Source organism: Hylaeus anthracinus, unplaced genomic scaffold (genome assembly GCF_026225885.1).
Source record: "Hylaeus anthracinus isolate JK02 unplaced genomic scaffold, UHH_iyHylAnth1.0_haploid 11985, whole genome shotgun sequence".
In the NCBI taxonomy this organism is placed as follows: domain Eukaryota; kingdom Metazoa; phylum Arthropoda; class Insecta; order Hymenoptera; family Colletidae; genus Hylaeus; species Hylaeus anthracinus.
This window is the reverse complement of record NW_026534333.1, coordinates 6223657-6242632: the sequence shown is the minus strand read 5'-3', so window position 1 is coordinate 6242632 and position 18976 is coordinate 6223657. Positions and strand designations below refer to the sequence as shown.

The window sequence follows — 18976 nt, the reverse complement described above, 5'->3', positions numbered from 1 at the left end:
TTTTTTTTATATATATATCGTGGCAAAGCGCAATTGCATCATTCAGTTTCCAATATTCATTCCGAATTCATGATACAGTCACATTAATGTTAAAATAATCCTTTAGTAATGTCGTATTATTTATTTTCGATCGTGTCTGCCTCGTGTTGTTGCGTATCGACGTTGCAATGTTGTTTATTATCCCGTAATTCATGGTTCCCTTCTGCGCGTTTCTCCGTCAATTGATTTTTACTAACTCTATAAAATCACGTTCGATTAAATTACTTCCATCGATCCACAGGAAAAACGGCACATAATTTATAAAGAGCGTCGAGGTTCCGAAGTTGTTCCAGAATTTTTCAGCGGCCCTTGTAGGTACAAATGAACCATGCAAATTTCCCTGGTCCAGCAAATCGTCCTAAACAAACAAAAAAATACCATTCCCCTTCGATATGTCGCACGTAACAGCCAGCTGCATGAAAAAAAAAAAGGCTTTATGTGTTCGTGTCATTGCTTTGTTTTGTGTTTTGTGTTTCCCTTAGCTGTGACTTACAAAAGAATAGCGCCACGGCAGCGGATATTGCATGCGGAATCATCGTGCGAATTGAATCGTGGCAACGTTTCCCGTAAGCGGAAAAAACCTGGCGCAGGTACGTATCACAAATGTACAACACGCGCATGGCTCGCGTGTTCGCATCTGTCGACGATTAAACACGAATTTTCCTTTCTCTGCGCTGATTTTTACCCGTTCAGCGGATGGACAAATTTTGCTGTCTTTTTTTTTTTCGGCGCGTGGTGTTTGCACGTACAGGATTACGACCAGAGCACGCGATCAACTAAAGCGATCGAGGATTAAAAGGTACGTGGGCTCTTAAATACACGGAAAGTTTTTGAGTTTTCCTGACATTTTACAGGTTGTTTTATTAGGTTGTGCTACACGAATTAAAAAAAAGTCAAGAGTCGATCAGCAATAATATTCCTAATTTAACGCGATACGTGACCTGATTCGTATAAAATTAAAAAAAAAGAAAGGATGTTAAAAATAGGAGGCTCGAGAATACTCGAGAAAGTCGACTTCGAAGTCGTTAGCAAACGCGTTCGTTAGTGGTTGCTTCTGCTTGTGTTGGTAACGATAAACACCGATGTTGGAATTGGTATTATCTTACCGTCTTTCAACCAGGTAGAACCAGTTAAAGTAGAAAATAGCATACCGTCGTTGACGCGTGCAAACATCAAATAAAAATCGCGTGTTTGCTCGATGAATTTTCGAAATCGATTTTCTCGTGAACGAAGTCCCGTAGGAAAAAATTTTATTTCACATGTTGAATTCCATCTCGCTGCTGAACGCAAATGCGTTCCGATCGAGTGACAAATATCGAAACATGTACACTACTGGAAGCGAAGGTTGATGAAAAAAACAACGAATTTGAAATGAAACCGTATTTCCTACGACTCACAGCATGCATAATCGTATTAGATAAGCGAATCTCTGAGACTATGAATTTTTCAACGCATGATTGTTGAGACTTGTTTGCTTTTCTCAATGAATGCCCACCGACCCCAAAACTGTATACCTGTACTTTGTTGATGCTCTAATCATCTCTATTAATCGAATGTTTCATTCTGTGATAGAGCCATTGTTTCAGCAAACTGGTGTAAACGATTCTTAGCATCGAATAGTATTTAACCCATTCACTGTCAACTACGAGATGTCTCGTAGTTCAAATCGATTGCAACTACTCAAGGGATAAGTTTATAGTCTGTTGAGTCGCGAATTATTGCAAAAGAAGATCGTACACTTTTTTGTTAAACAACAAATTTAACATCACTTTTTATTACCAAAATAATAACCTAGACTACACATCTGTATCAAGTCCTAGCGACCAAAGCAAAACATTTTAAATTTGGCTGGGAGTGAACGGGTTAAACAAATGCGTGGCATAGCCGAGGGAAGTTTATCTGATCGACGATTATAAATATTTTTTCGAGGTATTTTACAAATGAATAACAAAGTAACTTGCGGTAAATAACGTGAATGAAATTATTCATCGAACCGTATTATACTGAAAAATTAAATGTTTACACGCGAATTGGATTCATTCAATTTCAGCGTCGTCGGTTCGTTATAAATCCTGTACGTACAAACATTTGTGTGCAAATAACGTGAATCAGATGTACATATCGTGTTTACGAAACACGACAATGAGACAGTTGTAATTTACTTAATTAAAGCTTCGCGTTGCACGCCGAGAAAGCTCCTTTGCACTCTTCGTATTTAATACGAATAGTAAAAAACAGCGATTGGTATTTCCCGAAATAAAGTGGCAATCAAACTCGACCCTGTACACGACCATCTGTCTATAAATGGACACATGATAATTGTAGTTTCAATTCTGTTACTGCTATATTATTGATAACATTCAAGATCGTATACCTAAATTGTCGATAGTTCGTTATTTGAAACGAATAATGCATGCATTCCCGATGGAGCACATTATGCGATATAAAGGGTTCAGTTTGAAGTTGAATTTACATTACCATAATCGACACAAAAAAAAAAAAAATACTTTGCGACGTCCGAGGTATATCAAACGTACGACGACCGTAGATATAGGCATAGCTATTCACTTGTTATAGGATTTAGGATGACACATCGATACTTCAGTTAAATTCCTCTCTTCTCTCTCTCTCTCTCTCTCACACACATACACACGCGTACACTGTCTATCTCTCTCTTGTGCACTGGACGACCATTCGCTTAAACCAGTGATTTCCAAACTTTTCTATTCTGAAAGAAGATTCACGTAAACTCGTGGTAAGATTGTTCGAATACCAATGGGATATTAAAAATGCTACAAAGACGATACAGGCGTACAATCGTTGAACTTAAACGCTGAATCTATTAATACAGGAAGAGAAGTTTAAATTATCCGCATCGAAAGCTTTCTCTCGCGCCTAGTACGTACATAGTTTGGAAAACACTGACTTAAACAGCCCTCCCCCCCCACCCCCACCCCCACCCCCACTCCACCCCCACTAGAAACTTTCCAAAACGGATACCATCACGTGTCTCGTAGGTCTCGCCTGATACTCAACCTCGCGTGTCGTTCGTGTTTAATTATGCAAAGTCATGTTTCATTTGCACTTACAGATCCCAATCAAGCTGCGAATAACAATCACGTGAACAGCGTGTCGGAGGGTCTTCCCGAGCCCGGGGCAAAGACGTTTTACGAAAACCTGCCTTTCCACGGGATCCAAACGCCGCCTAACAAGGTCAGTAAGATATATATACCCGACGGTTCTGCCATTGGTTGTCATTAAAGCATGATCTCATACTTTTACTTTGTAAGTTTTCCACTTGCGTGCTTGTTAGTGAAATGCGAACGATGGAAGGCGCTCGCCGACAGAACGGTGGGAATTCACGCGTCAGGAATTCATATTTTCGCCGACAAAACATAAAATTCAAGTGAAACATAAAACGTGCATGGATTTGTTCTAGAACCATACCGCGTCCGTATGCTTCTGCTCCCTTCGCGTGTGCAAGATGATATTCGTATAAAACAGCGGATTGGGTTTTCCCCAAAAATTGAGGAGACGGGAAAGAAACTGTCGTGCTCTGATATTTTATTCGGAGAAGGATTTGATCGTCTCTTTCCTGTTCTTTTAAGTACTTCCTTCTTAGGAGGAATAACTCACAAACGATAAGCTAGTAAGAATAAATGAAATAGTGAAAAAAGAAACGAGCTTAAACGATTATCATCGATGGATCATCCAAGTTTCTCCGATAAAGTAAACACGATCTCGTTAAGACTCCCTAGGATATTAAGGAATCGGAACGTCCCTGGCAGACGTTTAACGGTAACTTCGTTTAACAATAGAGAAACAGCTCTTTTCAAGCGAGTTGTGCATTGACAACCAGCAAACTCCGTTTATCAACTTCCGTCGAGTATTCTTACCAGTCACGATTTATAAAATCAATATCGTTCACAGCGCCCGCACAATGTTACAACGAGCAAAGGGAAAAATGTTCAATCCCGAGTTTACAAACTTCATAATATCCTTGGAACAGACCAAGCGGGGAACGGGGGCACGAAACGATAAAGTAAATAGAGGAAATCGTGTTCGTAGAATTTCCCGTTTTTCAACAACAACTCCAACGATATTCGTTGGCGGGAACGTTCAACCTTTATTATTATTTAATCGAAAACAACGCATTTCGCGGCGTTTAAATCGCGGCGTTCCACTGGAAGAACACTCGTTTTCTTAACTGAAACAGTAGGGGGTGGGGGGTTGGGTCTCCCTTAATTAACGCCAAGCCACGGTCGTGAAGTTGAACGGAGAAAAAGAAATAATGAAATTGAGAGGGTTGACGATGACAGAGGTAGGAAAGAAACCCATTCCCGTGAAAAACCACCAAGGGCAGAATAATGGGACAATAGTTTTCGCTTGCGCGAAACGGCGCGTGGAGAGCCCCCTGGATGAGGCTAACTCGGGGTACGAATGAAGGTAATCTGATGAAAGGGGGTCGAAAATATCAGAAGCACCGGGAACTCTCGAGACTCTTAACCGCGAAATGCAGCACGGAAAATCGTCACGAAATAATCGCATTATAAGAAGCTGGAGTGCTGGGAGTTCGAGCCTTGCCCTTCGCGGAAAGGGAACCTGGAGGACGTCAGAAACACAGGAAGCACGGTGTACAAAGATCTAGCGGGGAGTAGCTTTGTGGCGGGAGCCTTTAAGCGCAAAGTGCCTAGTTCGTAACGGGTTCCCTGCTAATATTCAATCCCTGTTCGCTGTGCCGTGATTCTTCTCAAAAACTCTAACGAGAATCTCATCTTAAAGGGGGTCCCTTGCTCTGGTAGTTCGGGGACAGTGAATCGATCCTGCCTAAACGCGTTCCCGAAAACTATTTCCCGATTACGATTCGAATTTCGTGACGGATAATGATCGCCTAGTAATATCCAGATAAAGTTTCCGCGGGTGTGCTGATGTTTCGCGTTTTACGCGAGCGATCGTCGCGCAGATAAATAAACATTTGAACACGCGATATAACCGCTGATCAATAATTTACATATTCATCTCTCGCGGCGAGTCGGGATGGTTCGCGCGTTGAATTATGGATCTCTGGGAACGGGAACACGTCTGGTAAAAGCTTCTGGAACCGAAGATGGGCGACAAAAGGGACCCAGGCTAACGTCTACTCTCTCGCCTCTTCGCTTTCAGCTTCTGTCCATACTCAATTACTTCGGATACGAACCGTCCTGCTTCCGATACGGTCATTACAGGCCCACTTGGTTAAATAAGAGAGGATTAACCTCACTTCTCGCGCGGCAGATGCCATAAACTATACCTACCGCAGCCCCCGTTCAACGCGCACCAGGCCTCCTCGTAAAAAGCTAACGACTCCTTCTACGACTTTCTTCCCCGCTTCTTGCGAGACAATGCATTAGGGGTGCTGCTGGATTTCAGCTGGTTTTATTATTTATCGCGCGAAACAGATCGATGTTTTCCACGTCTCGGTGGGAACTAGACAATGGGAACTGGAGGAAAATTACGTCTGTGGGTCGCGAACTTCGGGGGAGCCTTCCCATAAGAATTCCACGAAAGATAAGGTTACTTTCAGGATGTACACTCGACGTATTTAGAGATAAATAAACTCAAAGCATTAACGTGTCGCTTCGATGTCGAACGGTGGAATGACTTGTCCACTCGACGAACGTTTCATCGGGTGGTGAATATTCCGAGCCATCATTGCATCAACTTATTCATCATGCATCGATGGTTCTCGCGTTGAAATTTGAAAGATTAATCGTACGTGAAATGAATAATTAATTCGTGTCTCGCGCTACCTCGTATTTTCAAAATACTAACGATAGAGCAAATAACATTTTGTTAATTATGACGACCGATGACGGTCTATAATTTATTATACTTAAATCAGCGTTCGGTAATTATAGTAATTTGTATTCGATTTATTGCATCGAAGATAACGTTCGCAAGTTATCCCGTCGACGTTTTGACTTAATAAAAGCGATCAATTCTGATAACCAATTTAATTCTATAACATAGATTTAGATATTTAGAAAATCCGTAAATCGATCTCGTTTATCCAATTCTTGTACAATCGAGATTATCCGATACAAAAGTGTACGGTCACGCGTGTGTTGCGTTTCTCACGGTAAAATTCGAAAACGCGATATCACGGCGTGTATCGGCAAATTCTTTTCGTCAATTTTTTTCCTCGTTTTCGAGTGGTGTCCATTAACGTTCAACTATTTCATTCTAAAACGGGGGACTCGCATAGACTAGAAAAATTCTAAAAAGCGTTCATTTCGGTATTCGAGTACTACGTAAACAATGAAACATTTACACAACACCGATTCCACTTTCTGTCTAGTTTCCTTCGTTCGAGTTCAACGTTTTTTTCTCTCTCTCCCACTTTTTCTTTGGGAGGAAGAGGGGAATGCAGGCTCCGCGGAGGGACGAGTTTAAATATCTGGGCTACGAGACGGGGCGAGCTTCTGACGACTATTCAAAGCTGATTCCTCGGGAGTATCGCTCGCTTCGTTCGAATTGCAAAGCAGGTTTCCTAAAAAAAACGTTGTAACGAACCGTCCTACACAGTTCTTTTTCCAACTCCAGTTCCTCGTGCCACCGTATTTTCCAAGGGAGAGAGAAATAGTGGCGAATAGAAGGAACACTTACCTTAAAACTGACATCATGCTCCCAAGCCGTTCGGTTCACGACGTCAAAGAGCGGATAACAATGAATAAAAGTTCCGTCGCTTCCTACGGTTTTGCCGAAACGATCGAAATTTCGGAAATAGAAACGAGCGAAACTTCTCCTATGATCGCGTCAAGTGTGCGTTATTATTCCAATTCGGAAAGTCGCGACGACAGCGAGGTAAAGCCGGGAGGAAACGGGTCGGTAGAAATAATTAACTCTCGAACAAACTTTCTAACAAATGGAACTAGAAAGTTCGAGGATGAAAGTACGGTAGAGTGGTAGTTTAAGTGAGTTTCGATCCTTTTCTATCGGTCGTGTAATTACTTTCCGTATAGTTTAAATAATTCTGCATGATATCACAGATTTCCCATCAAATTTCGATCTTGCTAAGTAATCGCGCTGGAAATCTACCAGCATTCCCTCGTACGCGACCGTTTACAGTCAACCTGTTTTTGTGCGGTCTTGTTTTATGCGATTTTTTTACATTTGAATTTAACGAAAGCGAGCATATACATAACCACGATCGATTATTAACCCATTCACTGTCAACGACGAGATGGCTCGTAGTTCAAATTGATTGCAATTACTCAAGGGATAAATTTATAGCCTTTTGAGTCACGAATTATTGGAAAAGGAGGAAAACGTAATTGTTCGACATCATTTCAAAGCAATAGCCAGGCGGAAATCAATTTCCTAGAGACGCTAAATAATCAGCGAGTCGATAAGTGTTGGTCAATTTGCATCTCACGTTACCCGAGGCCTTCTGTGATTACACGAAATTGTCAGCGTCTAATCAAAGATGACAGCGCAGCCTCGGGCGCGTATAAAGCCCTTTCAACGTGTGACATGCTCGGAAACCTCGAATGGACATCCCATTTCAATAATTACAAATGTTATAATTGTCACTCGACAATAAGATGACTCCCTTTGTATCTTTATCGTTAACCTTTTGCGCTTCAACACCCTACGCGAGCTTTACACCGATCTTCTCTTTGAGCTAATTAACAAACTGGTACTTTTCGGCGAGTCGACGATTAACCGAGATAATTAAACGCATCGAGTCATCGAGTCTTTAATTCGCTCGCTAGTAAAAGGATTTTAATAGTCACGCGGGGAAACGAGAGTTAAAGCCAGAAGTACCATTATCAGTTTGAAACTTTCGAATTGTCACCGACTCAGAAAACTATAGCGTGTTCCGCGACAATATAATCGTTACGCTGATCGAATTTCACGCGAACAACAGGAATTAGAGTAACTTTCGGGGCGTTAAAACGGACTAGACAGCGAAAGGCAACATCGATGAATGTCCTCTTAATATAGCAGAAGCATCGGACTGGCGTGAATGGTTAATGAATGGACATTTGACCGAATCCGTGCAAACCACGAGCCGTCGCATCAGTGCCCCTACGAGCAGGGAAGTATTTCGATCGGTCGCGTCATAAATCGTCATCGACGTGTCGATTGATCGATATCGCGACCAGACTCGTGCCAGAGTTATATAGGCATAATAAATTAATTTTCCCGATCGCGGCTGGCTGGCGTCATAAACACGACGAACGCATGTTCGAGCACCGGAGAGCCCACATTGAACGAAACTATCGATCTCACGTTAAAACTTCCACGCAATTTCTGTCCCCGACGACTATCAGCCCGGTGATTGGGCTCTGTCCAGGTAGGTGCAATTATGGTCGATCAGCAAAGTTATTTCGCTAGAGCCTCATCCGTTTTTAACGCTTTCCGTTCCCGCCAGTGCCTTTCGATGTTTCCTTAGATCTGGCTAGAAATTTCGTTCTCCCACGAAGGAATCCCAACTGTTACGTTGGATTCTTTATCCGATTTTTGTTCAGATAATCGTAGGAATGATGGATCATTTTCTCAGCCTTCGTGTCATCTACGAGTTTTTATTAAAAAATAGAAAACAAGTTGTAAGCTTGTACTCTTATTCGATAACAATATTGAAAATGATTTTGTAATTTTATTAAAAAATCAGCTGGCGGATATCTGAAAGGGATCTGAAACAAATAAAAAAGGACAGTTGGGACGTTCCTCTCGTGAGATGGAAACGAATTAAAAGCGACAATAGCCGTTTCGATGACCGGTTCTCGCTCTGCAGCCAACATTCGTGTTTGTTCAGCCTATTTGCTCGCTGGTCCGAGACTCACAGTTGACGTTCGAACGACAATAACCAGTGATACTCGGCCAGCGAATTTTTCGGACCACTGTAATCTCAATTACGAGCTTGCAACGTCTCTTCCACTTTTTCAGCTGCGTTCGTTATGACTTTTAAGAGATTCGAGCGAAAACGAACAATTTCTCGCGCACAAGTAACTCCGTGGCGTTGATTAAAAATTGCTGGTACGAGGCTTTGTTTCTTGTTACCGGTTGCGAACTAATTTGCAAGATTAAGAAAGTTGAAAGGGTTTCGCGCATGGTTGGTCGGCTAAACCATGGTCGCAAATATTTTAATCAGAAGAATATGTAAAATCGATAACAGAGATCAAACCGATAGTTGATTTCTACTTTCCAGAGCAGAAGAAATGAAGACATTGTCACTGACTGTGAATCGCGTCGCGACCGATGTTCGCGTTTGTGCTGTCACATTCTTTTTTATTGGCAGGAGGAGAACGCAAGAACCTGTCGCTTCGCGTGTTCCATTCTTCAAGAATAATGTCATCCCATGCCAAATCGATCACTTTTCACACTCGAGGGACTTTTATAAAACCAAAAAGTAATGCAATCCACGTGAAATTAGAGGTGATTTAAGTCCACGTTTCGACAGTTTCGAATTCGTTTACAAAATACCACCAAACTTTGCAATTTGGGTATATAAAATATATCTGTAATCTATTAAAAAAGTTAGCGCAAGGCGATTTTGCATTCCAGTAGCACGTTCTGTTTATTCGTTATGACTAACGTAATCGAATAGAATATTGGCAAAAAAAAAACGAATTCTCCTATTCAAACAAAACCGGTTTTGTTAAAGCTTTATCAGTCACAACGCTAGAAGCTTTTATATCTTTGTGCCAGAATCAATATCAAGTAAACGAGTACGAAGCTTTGCGTTACTAATCCATATTATTGGATTAAGACTACAAAAGCATCGTCCATTTATTTGGGCAGAGGCAAGCTCGTCTATGAATACAGAGAGATACCGTCCATAGAAATGAATAAAGAATGTAGAACTAGATTTTTCCATGCGAACATCCATTTTCGAGAACATCCATTGCGAAAATTCGTCAGGTACACGAGCGATTGAGTACATTGGCTTAAAAAAAGCTTGCACACTAGACATGGACGTACAAGTGCAGCTATTGGAGAAGCGGCACCATTCTAAGCACTCGACGCGCAGAGTAGGTGCTCATAAAATTGCTATGCCATCGATGGCTCGCTGTTGCGGATCGCAGCCACGGAAACGTGCATTGATTTGCTGTAATTGATTGTAACCAGGGATGGGCACACTCGAATGATTTTGTAACGATCGAAACGTATCTAAAATGTCAGCGCTTAGGACAAGCGATGAACGGCCTGACATATCGTATTCCGCGATGATCGAGTATCGACAGTCGTTTGTATTTTATATTCATACGTGTCATCGAATATTAAATACACCTGTGATTTATATTCGAGGCATCGTCGAACGCTGAATACATTATTTTGTGTTCGGTATTCGATTAGAAACGAATATTTCCATTCAGTTTCACTGAATAGAAAAGTATATCAGATCTTGTGTACACAGATTAATTAATCGTTTATACATCACATTCCGTACTTTCTGATTTTCATATAAAATCGGCGTACAATCGAAGGATCGAGCTATAGTTTCTCCCTGTTTTCTTAATTACGTCAGCTTTACCGACCGCGTGGTAACAATTTTCGACGTAACATCATTACGTAATATCGGTTTTCCGTGATTCCGCTATGAAATTTAATTAAAAGTTTGATAATGCCATGGTACCGTCAATGTTTCGAAACACCAACGCAAGTAGAAATAATGAGTAATAGGCAGCCACGTTTGCCAAGTCGTATTCAATCGCACGCGTACCCCGCGAATTTTCACTATCGATTTTTTCGCAAACAAAGGCTCGTATCAGAAATCGTTACCGAACATTTTCGATTCACTGTTGCACAAGGAATCTCTCCCGTGGCCGGTCGTATCGCTCGCTGTTGCACACCCTGTACAAAGAGCTGAACGCCACGCATTTTCCTGAAACTTTTTTTGGAATTGAGAGCTGCGAGGGGGCTATCAAGAATAGCTAGATTTATTTCACGTTTTTTTTTTTTTTTTTTTTTAGAAACTTCTGATCCCGTCATAGTATTGTTCGCGCCGATGAAAACAATTCGGAAACCGATCGATAAACGTAAATGTTATCCGTGTTTCGAACCATTGAGCTTTCGTTATTAACGTGTATACAATTTAACGAAACGAAAGATTAATTTATAAGATAAATTTGTTCTATAAGTTAATTCAAAATAATTCCACTTATTTTTGATTATTTTCACGCGCATACAATTGATAAACAGGAAAATCGTCGATAGCCTCGACGAACGAAGAGGTCTGTAGCAGCGATTTGAATTCAAGTTGGAGTGCAAAGACTCGAGACCGAACATAAGTAGCCGCCGGTTGTCTTTTGTTTTAGTTGGTTTCCCGTATGTTTACCCGAGTTTCGGCTTTGCATGGCACGTTGCATCATTCCGCTCCGACTTCGCCGTGTTCATCACGTCCGCTGAGCAGAACGGCATCGCTCTGCGACGGTAGCTCCGGTTACGAATCGACCAGGAGTCACCTAGGGCCTCACTATAGCGATTACAACATGCCTAGGAATAACTCACCTGTGCCTAGATACAATAGCTTGAAGCCACGTCAAAGGAAGCACAAACGCTCGCAGTTCTACTCGCTAAGGCTCTGTAGCAGGCACGAGAACGCTCACAGGAAGTATCAGCTTTACACTATACCGATATACAGGTGTCCTCACAAAAACGGCAGCACGAGCACGTTAAACACTATCGTCAGGTCGAACACGCCGTCTCTGACGACGCACGAGTCGACCGAACGCGAGTCGAATCGCTCGATTTCAGCTGCATCGACGACCACTCCACCGGTCCCAGCGCCACGGAAATGCAAGAAAACGGATCCCTCGAAACACACTTATCAGAACGTCCCTCCTCCCGTTTTTCCACCGAAAAACGCTTCGCTGCCTAAGACTAAGGTTTGTCGACTACTCGTGTCCTTTCGTAGTAAGTACCCGCATTCGATGCTCGAGGACGTTGCTGCTGCCTCGAAGAAACTCCTCGTTTCTTGCTGGAACGCGAGTTGATCGGGATTGATCGCGGTTAAGCGATCCATCGTCGAGATCGCCCTCATCCGCGTGCTCGCCTTTTCGACCCGGTTTTTACGCGGTGTCGCGAAAAGAAGCGGGAACGATGGTGTTTCGAGTCTATGTTTGGGATCGATGTTCGAAAGACAAATTCGTACAAGAGCATCGAGTATACAAGATTCTCTTATTACCGACTTTAGAAAACTCGTCAATTTTTTCAACGCTTTCATAGTCCGTTGAAATTCTTTCGGTTAACGTAGTCATCCAGACGCAATCAAATACAATGTTTAGCGAAATTCCGAGAAGAGCTCGATTAATTAATCCCCGGTCGTATAAAGTATTTCGAAGGGAAGAGTAATATATTGCCGCGGCGGTGATGAGATTACAACAGCAACGAACGTCGAGCATACAGAATAAATCCCATCCTTTAAGCACCCATTTAATAATTAGCATTGCACCTACTGCATGAGTACGATTTACGTGTCCGCAATAGATATAAAACAACAGCTTCGAGAAAATAGGAGGTAGAGTTGCTGGAATCCGAGTTATAATCGGAAATCATATTTTCCCTGCTAAGCTGGATCTGGCCATCCGTGTAGCGATCGTCCTTGTGTATGTCGGCCGCGAATCAAGTAAGTCGCCTCCTCACACAGACACCAAACACGTACACCCGCTTAACGGTGAGCTTCTCAACCCTATCATAAAGGAGGTAAAATATTATTTCGAGGCCGTTAGAGGGTTTTTCGGGACCAGCCATGGTCCATTTCTTGTAAATTATCCGAAGCTACCACTGTCTCGGAGAGTTTGAAACAAGACGTGCCAACCGATTCACGGTGCGAAGCTCGAATCGTAGCTTTCGATCTCAGACGGTATTGTATATTGTTCAGGAGTTGGCGAGGCACTTACGAATTGAAGGGTCCGCTTTTGCTCCCTCAAGAGCCCCATTTCTTTCGAGCACTGCACACGTACTGCATAGTCGTAATCCATGTGGTAGTAGTCTACATTGTCGGTGAATACAAAGCACATCTTATGCGTCTCGAACTCTTTAATTTTTCTTATGTATATCTACGCCAATAGTTAGTATCGTTCTCTCAGTTTGTCTCGATACGTCTCATTCACCGTCTTCGATATGCGTAACTACTAACTACTAACTTCGTAGATGTAACGGATTCAGCTAATAATGAAAATGCGTGCGAGTAAAGGTATCGCCGTAACGCGACAGCCAATCGAACTGCCTCGGCAACTCCTGAGCAACGACCTATACAAGGTTTCTCCGCGCGAAACGCGAGATAAACGAAGACGATCGCAACGTTTACCCAATGCGAGACAACATTTTACCTCCTTCTCGCGGAGTACTCGTAACGTGACTAACACGATCCTTCCCACCCTGGCTGGATTTCCAAACGACTAACCATGCCTGTTGCAGACCGACAGCCTATACAACTACAAAGAACACTATCAGCAGCAGCACCGGCAGGAAATGCAGCAGTACAGCTACCCGTTACCGAGCAACAGTTCGAGCCAACTAACACTGCCACTAACGCGCAGCCTCTACCATTCCTCGATAGTTAGCCCCTTGCAGACCTCCTTCGTTCACGCTAACAATCGTTCGTCCACCCTGACGCATCACGAGACCGTCAATCACCTGTCCGCGGTGCATCCGGACGAGGAGCAACAGAACTACACGAACCACGACGCGAGGCAACAGCGTCGCCACGCGAATCGTGGGAACGAACGTGGCCAAAAATACAGGAAGCACAAACGCGGCGATCGCAAGCAGAAACAAAGGCGGGCGGACGCGAGGAGATCGGAGGCGTACACCGCGCCCGCCTGCGAGACCAGCTTCCACCAGGTGCAGGAGCTCGGTATACCCGAGACGTACAAAATCTCTTATCCCCATTACTACGAGGACGACATCGCGGAGTGTCCTACCGACTATCACAGATCGAATCCGAATTCACGGCCGCAGATCTGGGAGCGACAGACGTACCGTTGCCCAGCTGAGAGCACGCATTACGCGGACCCTGGGGACGCGAAGAACCGCAACAAGCCGAAGAGAGTGTTGACGAATCTCGGTGACGGACGTTCGCCGTCCGCGCCGACGATAATGCAGTACGCCGAGCTCCACTTTCGGGACGTCGGTCAGGAGATCGATGTCTAAAAAGGTTAGTGGTCAGTTACAAGAGGTTCGCACGGTGGTCCGTAAATTATCGCTGTCCGCGGGGGTGTCGAGGAGGTCGGCTTTCCGGAATGTGTTTCGGTGAAATGTTTGTAAAACTGTATCATTTGCGAACCGGTGGTGGGTCTGTTTTAGTCTGGCATGCATCGGGAAGTTGGGATCGTGCTCGAATCTGTTCGGTGAGAAGTGTACGCTTAGAGGGTTTCTCGTAGGAAACTTCCTGATTTAGAATTACCCAGGTTGACTTTTCGTAGTCCAGATTTTCTGATTTTAGGACAATTCTGTCGAGTCTCGCTCGATATAGGACAGCAAAGGGTTAATTAATCCTTTCAGCCCTGAATTATTTTTTTTTCTCGTACTAACGTAATTTAATTTTTGGGGTAAGGAAAGAACAAAAAACAAGCCTAATAGTGCACAAATAAGGACGTTCGCCCTAGACGATAGTGTCAGTAATTTTTTAGTTTTGTGTCCTCAATTGTGGACGCCAGGCCTGAAAGGGTTAACGATCTTTACCCGTGCGTTCACCAGGTCGTTCCGGGTACCCTGTCAAAGAATTGAACAAAGTTTGCAGCAAGCTCCAGTAACACCAGGATCCGTCGAACGGATAAAAAGATCAATACGTTTGTAGGTCCACGGACGCGAGTTGGTCGTTTGGGAGCACTTTTTGCGAAGATAAACAGACACAGATTCTTATAACTCGGAAACAAGATCGAACAGGGTGTACTTTCACGTAAACTTATGGCTTTGTTTTTAACCATCACTGTACATTCTACATGCCTTCGTTTCTCGTGTTTGTAAAAAATGGTATTCAGATGTGATGTAAACACAATTTTATGATGGAATTATGTTTAAATTATTCATAGACTTTTCCTGTCGGAACTCATATCGAAACTGTCTCCTTCGCTGAAGTAAGCGTGTTGGATATAAATCGGAGTGTCGGGAAGTAGTCGACGCTGAATCGAGGTCGTAAGACATATAAAATTGTTGTAACGAGAATATAATCGTTTATTGCTAAATTCGTACCAGCTTCTCTGATATCCACTGTGGCTAATAATTTTAACCGTGAATAATTTCTGATAAAGATCTCCGCAAAACAAGACGAATTTCAAAACCAGTTGGCCTGGTCATGACCTCCTCGATATTATTTAAACATGCAAGTATTTATGGACGACTGTGTGGATGTTCAAGGAAATGTCACGATCAGATTCTACTCTACGATTCGAGTATCGTCCCAAATTCGAAACAATTAATCGTATAAAAATGATTTAATTTTACTTAAAATTTGTTTAACTTGTCCCACGTTGAAGTTACAACACGATCACAGGTAGGAAACCGTCGAGCAATTTCTCCTTTTATATTATTTCATTGTCGAGCGCTTGATTTTGTCTTGTTTGCTGAAGCGACACTTTTACCTGATTGCATTTACGTTCGTTTGCATTTCTTGTTTGCTTTATTTTCAACAGCGTTTCAAACTAACGTTCCAGCCTGCATTTTCTTTTTGTCCTTTTTATTTAAGTTGTACTTTTCAAAACGACAACCGACCGATCGTCTATTTATTTTTGCTCCCGTCGATCGTCGCATCGTTGGTAAGTATTCTAATTGAAACCAGTTACCGAAAAATCGACGTGTCGCGTTCGATTGAAATAGCTACGAAGTAAAAAAAAATACCGTTGCATCGAATAGAAGCATCGCTATCGTGAATAATTTTAAACAATTTCTACCAGAATTTACTCTACAGGTATGCGATTATATATTTCACATTAGTGCAGCGAAATAAAATTGATGGAATTTCCAAAATTCAACTCTATAAATTATTTATGCTTTCCCCGTGAAATATGTAAAAGTTTTCACGATAAATTTACGAAAATCGAGCAGTGAATGAAAATCAACGAACTCGAAATGAGTTTCAGGGCACCATTGAAATTATAATTTGTCCAAGACCAAGCTTCAAGCTGCAACGAAAATTATACAGCGTTGCAATGGACCGAATATGTAGAATTAATATTAATAGATAAATTGGTGTAAATAGAAAATCGATAACACATATTGCTGTTGTACATACCAATTGTATCTAAATGTTTGTTCGTAGGAGGGTCCGCAGACAAAGAGCGATACGTACATTTACTAGGACACTTTGGCGTCCGACATGCCTTGTAGGTACAATGCATTCTATGAATTACGTCATATTGCTTGGAAATTTGTGTCAGTATTGTAATCACTCCGATCAACTTTTCAGTTTTTTCAAGGAAAAAAACACTTTCAAAAGAACCCTGTTTTGCGGGCTCTGAAAAATACTGAAAGATGGGCAAAATCTTTATCAAAATAAAAACCACCAAATGTGGTATCTCTTCGAATAACAACTAACGTCTTCGATTTTTTATTTGAATAATTTTTTGTATCCAGACGATGCCCATCTCTGCTGCGAAGCATGCAAAACGGACGAAAACGTTCTATCGTCGCACAGAGTATAATAAAAATGACGCGAGGCGCGGACTGCAACGATACACGATGTTGTATTTCTGTCGAAACGGTTTCATTTTCATCGATGCACCCCAATGCACGAAGGGAACATACACACTGTAGCTTTGGCAACAAGCGATTATATAAATTTCATTTTGGAATGGCTCGATGCGACACTTGTGAAGTATCGGTAATGAACAAAGCAGTGTTTCGCGTTGCCACCCGCGGTAACGAACGACGTACGTGTGATTGGCCATTAAAATTCTACCGTGAATAACACAGTTTATACGTTGAACAATAAAGTTGTCCAACTCCTGCGCTCGTCGCGTCCATGAAACTTTCGAACGAGATGGTCAGAAACGCGTTGATTTATCGTGAACCGTCCTTTCGCGATCGCCCCACCGATATTTAATCGTGGATGCCAAAGTTTAAATTGTTACCGCAACACCTCCGCGAACGAGAAACGTGCAATCGGACATCCTGCTTCCAAGCAGTGGAAAGGATCGATATCGTATCGGGAACGATCGATGAGTTACGAAGTTTTATATTCTATTAAAGAATGTTTGAATACCACTCTCGGTGCATTTAGGTTTAAATTTCGATGTTTCGTTCAGTATTCCAAACAGTGCTTGGAATATTTTGATTTTCGTCTTGTCCTCGTTCTTTATCGGCGTGCAACTCGCAAATAAAATAGACCCGGCCCTATAAAGGATAGTATTTATACGTAGCAGTTTGAGATAGAACTACCGCAGATTACACTTTTAATTGGTGGCTTAAATTGGCCCGAATGCACGAAAAAGGAGAACATATAATCGATACATTAACAAGGAGAATAGATTTCTTTAATTCTTTAATTAATAGCGCGGCCGTAACGTTTGCAAAAAATCCACTGAGCCCTGTTATGCATCGATTGTATCCTTGTTTGTGGCTTTGCGTTTTGTGGGCGTCGTTATGCATTGAGAGGGGCATAAAAAAAAAAGATAGTAAAGGGACGACAGTGATAAAAGTTATTACACCATCGAGGAACAAATCTGACTTCTGGAAATGAAATGCTACGAAATGTTAATCCACAGCGAGAGACTCTGATTGAACTGGTAGAAAAGAAAATAGTGAAAATTAATAATAAAAAAAAAAAAAATTGTGAAAATTCATTAATTACTTTAACGAATTTGATAATTATGAACAGATATTTTAAACCAACGAGTTTTTCGTTTGTTCTTGTAATTTATCATTGTTGGTACTAATTAAAGGGTTGTATAACCAAATGAATTTGATGGTCGAAAAAAGGACTATTATATGTATGTATTTGGGCAACATTGCAATGCTACGCCAGAATCTTAATCAGGGCCCTGGGAAGGATTCAGAACATAGGAATATACATATATTGTTAAATAATCAAACATGATATTCATTTATGAACGAACCCATATTTGCTGATAATTATCAGCATCATAAATAACTAAAATATTGAAATGTTCATAAATTCCTGATGGGGTAATTGCAATGCTGCCGAAATGTATCTTTCGCTCGAGAACCTCTGATAACATAGCTGCTTCAGATGCTAGAATATTTATTAAAGTATCGATTAGATGGTGAGTTGCTAGTCTCCCGAGTAAAATATTTTAATATCCCTTCCGAGGTCGAAGATTAAAAAACGTTTCTGAGACATCGTTCGAGTGAAAAATAATATTTGCCAGTAGTAAATGCGCATCACCCGATTTAGCAAATATTGTCATTTCGAAACAAGGAACTGGTACCCATGGACAATTAAACGATGTTCCATTGGTGTATTACAGATATGTCGATGGAATTCTCACGGTAATACCGAACGACCAGATTCAACACACCCAACACACATTTAATTAAATTCACTATCGCAGATAATTCACACCAGAAAGGGGGAATAACAATCCTATTAATTTGGGAGACGTGACAATTATCAACAATAATAACGATATAGTAAATTCACTGCATCGGAAAGGTTCGTTAATTTCGGCTTTAACCATTTTGTACACATGTATAGATTTTATTTTTTCTTTGCATACACCCTCCCGCAGAACCATCACAGCTCGCCGATGGATGACTGTAACGACAAAGACCTAGAGAAATAAAATACGTTTTCTGTTCAATTCGAACAGCTGAAATCTACGCGTTGCGTCTTTTACGAAGCGTATCACATCTCCGCTTCGACAATTCCTTGGCTGTTGGATTAAACATAAATTACGTTCGTCGAAGACTCGGTTCGCGCTAAATATTGCACGTCGAATCGCATCAACGCCAGCACGCTTTGTGTGTATTTGATGTAGACTAAGGTGTT

At 41.8% G+C, this 18976-nt stretch overlaps 1 protein-coding gene across 4 annotated transcripts in view; it reads left to right on the top strand.

The window, feature by feature from the left end:
* Window positions 1-18976, top strand: part of LOC128886815 (hemicentin-1) — a 221167-nt gene that overhangs the window by 202031 nt on the left and 160 nt on the right. Inside the window, exons 20-23 of one of the 4 annotated variants that reach the window (XM_054141986.1) lie at window positions 522-629; window positions 3131-3252; window positions 11343-11912; window positions 13447-14185. In XM_054141986.1, the coding sequence (XP_053997961.1) occupies window positions 522-629; window positions 3131-3252; window positions 11343-11912; window positions 13447-14181 (1535 nt within the window). In that variant the 3' untranslated portion in view covers window positions 14182-14185. The remainder of the gene's footprint in view (window positions 1-521; window positions 630-3130; window positions 3253-11342; window positions 11913-13446; window positions 14186-18976) is intronic. The other 3 variants (XM_054141988.1, XM_054141987.1, XM_054141989.1) reach the window with 3 other exon arrangements.